Source organism: Octopus bimaculoides, chromosome 4 (assembly GCF_046866305.1).
Source record: "Octopus bimaculoides isolate indiv1 chromosome 4, ASM4686630v1, whole genome shotgun sequence".
NCBI classification, from domain to species: Eukaryota; Metazoa; Mollusca; class Cephalopoda; order Octopoda; family Octopodidae; genus Octopus; species Octopus bimaculoides.
The window spans coordinates 88913218-88922372 of NC_142931.1; the positions used below are offsets into that span (position 1 = coordinate 88913218).

General features: G+C 37.5%; 1 protein-coding gene across 1 annotated transcript; it reads left to right on the plus strand.

Annotated features, from left to right (window-relative positions):
• The first annotated feature begins 612 nt into the window (after nt 1–612).
• On the plus strand, nt 613–1236 carry LOC149136130 (uncharacterized). Its single transcript, XM_089350083.1, has one exon. The coding sequence runs from the start codon at nt 613–615 to the stop codon at nt 1234–1236; it is 624 nt and encodes a 207-aa protein (XP_089206209.1).
• Nucleotides 1237–9155: the final 7919 nt, after the last annotated feature.

Here is a 9155-nt window from a genome sequence, read left to right on the forward strand (position 1 = left end):
GATTTAAGCTACTAAAAATAAAAATGAAGAAAACTCCACCTACACAGTATACAATAATTTTCTAACGTCTCGCACAAAAGCTGCGAAAGAGATCATACCCTTAAAGCCAAGAACTAATAAAAGTCTTCCCTGGGATGACCAAGAGTTAATAAACAAGGGAAGACACCTCAAAGAAGTGGCTCAAGCTAAATTTATACATCCAAGTCCCTTAAATGAAGCCAATTTCAAAAAGCTACAGAAAGAACCATTCGATCTATATCGAGCTCAACAACGATATACTAGAGCGAAAGTAAAATAAATCAAATTAAACATGCTGCAGTAAACAAGCAGACATCACTAACCTAGCAGACAGTAAATGAAATAAGCGGATGCAAAAAACTCCCAAGTCAAAAATTAAAACTAAAAATTTCCAGAAACGCTTAGAAAAGTGGAGGGATCATTATCAAAATTTGTTTGAGAATATACCCTCAATGTCTGATTGGTCACACATTTGATTGACGATTTCACCATCGATGAATTGAAAGATTTCCTTAAAAACACCAGAAACCGAAAGGCTCATGTCTGGCAAGCCGGAGAATTTTATATTCTGTTAGGCTTCTGCAACCGTCTACAATGAAGGCAACATTGACAAATGAACAGATTTCATATTCCCATGTTCAAAGAAAGAGGATTTTGTTTATCTCAAAGAATTACAGATGCATCGCTCTTACAGCCATCGCTGAAAAAGTTTATAAGCCACTCTTACTCAACAGAATACAGCCAGAAATTGAGAAAGCTTTGAGAAGAAATAAAAATGGCTTCAGAAAAAATAGATCAGCTGTCGGACAAATACTTACACTTCGTCGTCTACTTGAAGGAACAAAAGCCAGAAATCTTGAAGTAGTATTACAATTTGTTGATTTCTCAAAAGCTTTTGTCTCCATCCACCGTGGTAAATCAATGGTGAGATCTCCAGATACAAGTTTCTTTGATATTAGAGCCGAAGTGCTCCAGGTAGACACTTTGGCACTTTTTCTCTTTGAGGTGACTCTGGATTATGTTTTCAGGACATCACTTGTCAATCTAAACAGCCTCGGTTTCACACTTACGAAGACTAGATCGATCGGACATCTAACTCAAAACATAATCGATATACACTATGCTGATAATTTAGCCTCGCTCTCTGACACAATATCAAACTCCTACCAATTACTTCATAGTCTAGAATTAGCTGCACATGATATTGGACTATGTTAATCCAAGTTAGACCAAATTCATCGCTCATAATCAATAAGATCCATCACCCACATCAACGGTTACTCCATCAATCAAGCTGATGATTTTACGTACTTCGGTTCAAAGATAGCCTTAAAGGAAGGGGATGTAAAAACTCGAACAACTAAAACATGGTTGGTCCTAAACAAACTTGATGTTGTCTGGAAATCAACCCTCTCAGAGAACCCGAAGAGGAATTTTTCTCATACGACAGTAGTTCTTTTTTTTATGGAGCAACAGCCTGGACGCTTACCGGAAAACTGGAAGCCAAGCTAGATAGAACTTATTCCCGAATGTTAAAAATAGTCTTAAACGTATATTGGAAAACTCATCCAACCAAGAAATAGTTGTAAGATCTCCTATCTGCTCCCAACATTATAAGGGAAAGGCTTTTCCGTTTTGCGAGACATTGCTGGTGATCTGAACAAGTGCAGGCAAATGACCTATTACTAGGGATTTCAAAGCATGGCTGTACTCCATCTGGTCGTCCGAACACAACCTATACAGACCAACCTACCAGAGATACTGCATGCCTTCCTGAAGACCTCTATCAATTAATACCGACACGGATGCCGTATGCAGTTTTAAAATGTCCGAGTAAGCTCGACCAGCTGATAATCTTTGAAAAATTACCCTGCAAGATATATATATATATATATCGTACAGTTTTACCCCTCGATCTCCAAACGCTTGCTTCAGAAGGCACTTGAATTTAGTAAAGCATGTTACCATAACAATCATTAATATAGATATACCTAGCAGAGAAACCCGGCCTTGCACGGATTAAATTAGAATAGTTTCTTTTTTATTGTTTTACTTGTTTCGGTATTATAACCCGATTTCATTCGGGACTATTCGGGCCACATTTTAAAAATGAGGAATTTTTTTAAAAATAAAACAAAAATTTTATTAAAAACTGGTAAAGAAAAAACATACCAACTGTTTAAACAGTTTTTGAGAAGCGATTGAAGAGACCTCGCAGATGCAGATGTGAAGGGCAAAGAATGACGGGAAAAGGCTGGGAACAGAACAAAACACCAATCAGGTCTCTGCACAAAACTGAAATGGTATAATACGACTGCACATACAATGTTTTGGATACAATATGTAGTCACACCCAAACTAATTTTGCGGAATCAGTGTCGCGACGTGAACCCATGGGTTGGAAGTTTGACTGACAGAGGTGGTCGGGTTGCAGAGGTGGCCAGCGACGTGATGATGATAGATGCAGTTGGGATAAAAAATTGAGAAAGTTTCAATAACTCCAGTGACGGGAGAGTAATGGTGGCAGATTCACAAGTGTTATTGCAGAGCTTCTTTGTCGACAACGTTCCTGGTGTTGCCCGGATTCCCACAAATGAACAGATTGTGTGGACTGCCGACACGGGAGCATCTGACGTATAGTTGACCGTGGGTAAATAAATACCTACTGTGTCAGATTTAAGCCAACTACTTGTAACGATTGTCCCTGTGCCTTGTTGATGCTCATAGCAAAGCATACTTTTACGGGAAACTGCCATCGCATAAATTCAAATGGCACGGCAGAGTGACTAAGGTTCATGGGGGTTAATAACTTTGTCACGCCAGCAGACGGTCGATCAGAATGGTTGTCGTCAGAATTAAGGTCCTAATTTTTTTGATGAAAAGACGCGCACCGTTGCATAGTTCTGGTGGTTCCACGTTTCTCAGCAGCATAACTAGAACACCAACATTCAGTCTAAGGTCATGATTTGGAAATCTGGGAGGTAGTTGGATGTTGAGGAATTCAGTAGGTGTACAAATTTTCATCTCAATCTGATTTTTGCTTGCACAACTGCATGTGAGACAACATCTGCCCTTTTCACAAATATATATTAGAATAGCAGAGATACCCGGCCTTGCTCGGGATTAAAATAGTTTATTATTGTTTTACTTGTTTCAGTCTTATAACCCAATTTCATTCGGATCTACGCGGGTCACATTTTAAAAGATGATGAATTTTGCCCTAGAGGCCACGCCTTTCAAATGAGCAAACTGAAAGTTGCCATGCCAACTCGCCAACACTTTTAACATAGGTGTGCAAATTTCCAGCTCAATTCGACCACATTTACTAACACTTTTGCCTGAACAACTTCTTGTGAGACAACGTCCGTCCTTTTCACAAATATGTAGTAGACTTACAGAGATAGCGGCCTTGTTCGGGATTAAAATAGCATAGTTTTTCATTGTTTTACTTGTTTGTTATTATAACCTGATTTCATTCGAGTCTACTCGGGCTATATTTTAAAAGATGAGAAATTTTGCCCCAGAGGCCACGCCTTTCAGTTGAGCAAACTCAAAGTTGCCATACAAACTTACCAGCACTTTTAACATAGGTTAAATCCGACCACATATGCACACATTATATATATATATATACATACGCTTTAAGGTGATCTTTCGGTATGAGAACTGTGTTTATCACTTCTTAAAGCACGTGTATTTGTTTATGTTTCTGAAGAAGATCGTCGGTTTCCGTAAAAGATTTTGACTTTTTTACGTATGTGGGGTGGGATGAAGGGAATCTTTTGAAGTGCCATTATCCCGGCGTAGATGAACTTTTTTGTTTGAGATTCCAAGAAACTTCCTACAGCGTCTAAGACGTCATTGTCACTGGCAAATTGGCGACCAGCCAGAGCGAAAGTGGAGGAAAGGGAGGAAAGAGAGAGATCGAGGAAGGCAGGGTGATATCTGAAAGAGAGAAACGATAAACACTTGTCAAAGTCTGGGTTTTGTTGCCCTAGTAACCACAGATTTTGAGATGGACATTTCTAACCTAGTCCAGTCGCTTCTACGCCTCACTTTACATGTCACTGTAAATTTTCGCCGCAATCCGAGCACGCCTACTGCCATTGAACCATGCATAACCATAAATGAGACATGCAAACATTCAACTTTCGGCCATTTCACTTTTATATATAGAGATTATGAATGCGAGGAAGTCATTACTTTTTCATAATTCCTATTGGCTAAAAAAGAATAGGAAGGATTTATTTGATGCGGTAATGGTGGGATATGACGGTGCAGAGATGGTTTACTTTGTAGGCCTCTATATCCTAGATATCCTTGGAAAAGAAATAAAATTTGCCAACCTAGATTTATATAGGGATGATTGCCTGGGAATGGTCACAATAAAAACGGACACAATATGTATAAGATATGGAAAATATGCGAAATATTTAGCGAATTATGTCTAAGAACCACAATTAATATCAGCCTTAAAGAAGTCAACTTCCTAGATGTTGACATGAACCTATGAACAGGCAAATTTAAACCCTGTTATAAATCAAATGAGGAAGTCTCGTATATAGACATAAGCTCCAACCACCTACTAGTATTCATTAAACAGCTAGTTAACAACATTAGCAGGCGCGTCTCCAATCTATCTACCGATAAAAACACTTTTGTAAAAGCCGCCCCATACTATAATGCTGCAGTAGAGAGCTCCAGCCTCAAGAAGAGAAACAAAAGCGTATGTCGGAATGACGGGCAACGTGTCCAAAGAAAGGTACACACAATACCGGGCATCATTCAGAGACAAAAAAAAACGACATGTAACATCCCTATCCAATATAATATGGACATTGAAAGAAGGTAGAATAAATAACCCCAGATAAAATGGAGCAGAATTGCTAAAGCCATATAATATTAGAGGACGGGGTACCAAATGTGCACTCTGAATCACTGAAAACTAAATATCATACCGTCAAAAGATAACATCTTAAATATTAGAGAAGAGATCTTCTCTCCCTGCATATACAAGCAATATTTCACACTTGGACACATCCAAGAAGAACCACCATCTGCGCCGCTAATACTGCCAAGATACTCTCTCTCTCTCTCTCTCTCTCTCTCTCTCTCTCTCTCTCTCTCTCACTCTCTCTCTCTCTCTCTCTCACTCTCTCTCTCTCTTTATATATTTATATATATATATATATATATATATATATATATATATATATATATATATATATATATATATATATATATATACGAGGCTGTATGAAAAGTCTTGAGCCTCAAGAATACAAAACATGGTACAAGGCTTCTGATAATTTATTTTTCAACATAGTCCCCTCGATGGCTGAACACTTTCTCCAGCAGTGCTGAAGCGCCATTATCCCGGTGTAGAAGAACTCTTTAGTTTGAGACTCCAAGAAACTTCATACAGCGTCTATAACGTCATTGTCACTGACAAAATGGCGACCAGCCAGGGCTTTTTTCATTTTGGGGAATAGATGAAAGTCAGAGGGGGCTAAGTCTGGCGAATAAGGCGTATGGGGAACAAGTTCGTATCCACAATCACGAATTGTTGCAATGGCAACCACTGAGGCGTGGGCTGGAGCATTGTCGTGATGAAAAAGCACTCCTCTGGTGAGCATTCCTGGCCTTTTTTCTTTGATTGTTTCTCGGAGGCCTTTCAGTAGCTGAGAATAATACAGCCCTGTCACAGTGTGACCCTTTTCAATGTAATCAATCAGCAAGACACCTTGAGAATCCCAAAAGACTGACGCCATGACCTTGCCAGCTAAAGGAATGACCCTGGCCTTCTTTGGGATAGAAGATGTGTGCTTCCACTGCTTTGATTGTTCTTTGGTTTCAGGCTGGTAGTGATGAACCGAACTTTCATCCATAGTAATGAAACGAGCAAGAAAATTCTCTTCATAGGTTTCAAACAGTTCTAGATTGCTCGTGGACAAAGTGCACCTGGTACGTTTCTGTTCAGGAGTCAAAAGGTGAGGGACTCACCTTGCGGAAACCTTTGAGAACCCAAGTTCTTTTGTCACAATGTTGTCTGCTCTTTCAATCGAGATGCCCAGTCTCTCGGCTATTTGACGATATGATATTCGGTGATCTTGCATTATTATACCAAAAGCAAGGTCAAGGTTATCCTTGATGGTTGCAGTTAGATGTCTCTCTGGTCTGGGATCATCGTCCACACTCTCCCTGCCACGCATGAATTCATTTACCCAACGTTTGACTGTTGCATATGAAGGAGCATTGTCTGTAAAGGTCTGACCATATCTTCATGGATTTCTGATGGAGTCATGACTTTCAAATAAAGGTACTTTATGACAGCATGATATTCAGTTTTCTTCATTTTCCTTGTAACCTCGACATTTGTTTATTCAAAATATGCAACAAAAATAATCAAAATATCAGAATCATGACAATGAGCAAGAATATTCCGAAAAGACTGTACTTACCAGAAAAAATTGCTTCAGCTATCTAGCAGCCCCGTTTCTAGGCTCAAAACTTTTCATATATATATATATATATGTGTGTGTGTGTGTGTGTGTGTGTGTGTGTGTGTGTGTGTGTGTGTGTGTGTGTGTGTGTGTTTGTGTGTTTATGTATGTATATATATTTTTTTATGTGTATGTGCGCGCGTGTGTATATATATATATATATATATATACATAGATATATATATATACTCGAATGAGAAAAAGAACAAAATGGAGAAATTGACATATAGACATCAGTTTATTCAAAGATATTCATATCAATATAATATGAAATTCTTTTCCCTACACCCGTTTCAATATCCAATTGATTCAATTAGAGAAATTAATTTAAATGAAATTAATTTAAAATTTTCATATTGAAACTAGTTAATTGGATATTTCATCAGTGAAATATTTCCCAGAAAGGAGTTACATTCCAACGCGTTGGTCGAGCCCTTGACAGACTCAGATGTGAGCGTTTGGTAATGTATATATTTTTTATAAAAACCTTTATGAGTATAAATATATTGGGTTGTCCAGAAAGTTCGTGTCGATTTTTAAAGGAAGGAAAAAGGTCAATAAATACTTGCCATTACATTTTTAATCAACCAAATATGAACCATTTTGTTGCACAATGCGTCTCCATCTTTCCTTTAACTTGAAAATACACTCTTCCCAGAACTGAGGTGGTTTCATGGCAAAGAATTCATCAAGGTATCTTTTTAAGTGATCCAAGGAATTAAATTTTTACCATTAAAACTGTTCTGCAGAGACCTGAATAAATGGAAATCCGAAGGAGCAATATCTGGTGAATATGGAGGATGGGGTAACACATCCCAGCCGAGCTGCAGCAATTTTTGTCTGGTTCCCAAAGAAACGTGCGGTCTTGCATTATCATGTTGGAAAACAACACCCTTCCTATTGGCCAATTCTGGACGTTTCTCTTGAATTGCTGCTTTTAACTCGTCCAGTTGTGTGCAGTATTTCTCAGAATTAATTGTCTGGTTACTTGGGAGAAGCTCATAGTGCAGAATTCCTTTCCAATCCACCACCACCCCCAGACACAAAGCAAGACTTTTTTAGGGTGAAGACCCGCTTTTGGGGTGGCTAAGGGTGGCTCATGTCACTTACTCCAGGATCGCTTTCTCTGAATATTTCGGTAGATAATCCATTTCTCATCGCCTGTCACAATTTGCTTTAAAAAAGGTGCGTTTTCATTCCGTTTATAAAGCGAATCACAGATAGAAATTCGATCCAAAAGGTTCTTCTCACTCAACTCATGTGGTACCCAAACATCGTAGCGATTTGTGTACCCAAGCTTTACCAGGTGCTCATGAACAACAGATTTTGATAGGTTGAGGCTTTCTACCAATTCTCGGGTTGTGCAATGTGGGTTATTCTCAAATGATAACTTGATTTGGTCATCATCTGTAGTGGATGGTCTGCCTGATCTTTCTTTATCAATAAGGCTACAATCTCCAGCTCGGAACCTTGCGAACCACTTCCGTACAGTTCTTTCGGATAAAGAAATATCACCGTAAACTTTGGTTGCTTGTGAGACATTTTTCCCTTCACAGAAAAAGAAAAGCCTCAAGTGCCGAAAATGAACTTTCTTATCTTCCATTTTAAAAGGTTACAGAATTAACACAGGTTATAGGAACATAAACCTTCTTCCACGAAAAGATAGCTTAAACTGTGCTCTAAATGGAGATGTAGCCAAATCCTATTTTATAGATTCAACCATGTTCTAAAGTAAGTCGAAAGGTAAGCTACTATAAATCGGCACAAACTTTCCGGACAATCCAATACACACACACACACATACACACACACACACACACACACAAACACACACACACACACACACAAACACACACACACACACACATATATATATATATATATATATATATATATATATATATATATATATATATATATATATAATAATTTTCCAGAGGATGTAGCAACCGTTACCAATATAGCATAAGAACTTACCTTAGGGGATCATTAACTAGATTCATTAAGGGTCGTTCTCACAGTTTATATTTATATTATAAGGTTTTTAACTTTTAAATTTTCATATTCAAAAAGTCAGAGACTTCAAATTCGATATATCGATTTATTCACCACTCTATGTTAACATTTCTGTGCCAAACTTATCCAGTGACTGGTCCATTAGATTTAGACATTTGGCACTTCTTCAGGAGTGGTTACCATTCGAACAAAACACGAAAAAACACATACGAAACTATCATTAAATCCTTAGAATCTCCTTAGATTTCATCTTTGTTATTATAGGGGAGATAACTCCTTAATTTTCTATTTTTATTGTTCTCCTGTGGATTTCCACTAGATTAATTAATTATTTTGTTTATTTCTCTTTACTATACTATACTACCCGTATACTTATCCATATATACATACACACACACACATACATACATATATGTATACACATATACATACACACATATACATATATATATATATATATATATATATATATATATATATATATATATATATATATATATATATATATATATATATATACACATACACACATACACGCATACATACAAATACAACACACATACATATACATACACACGTATATACATGTACATATACATACACATACATATACACATA

Bases quoted from the DNA above. Each gene is read 5' to 3' on its own strand.
- LOC149136130 (XM_089350083.1), top strand. From the start codon at position 613: ATGAAGGCAACATTGACAAATGAACAGATTTCATATTCCCATGTTCAA.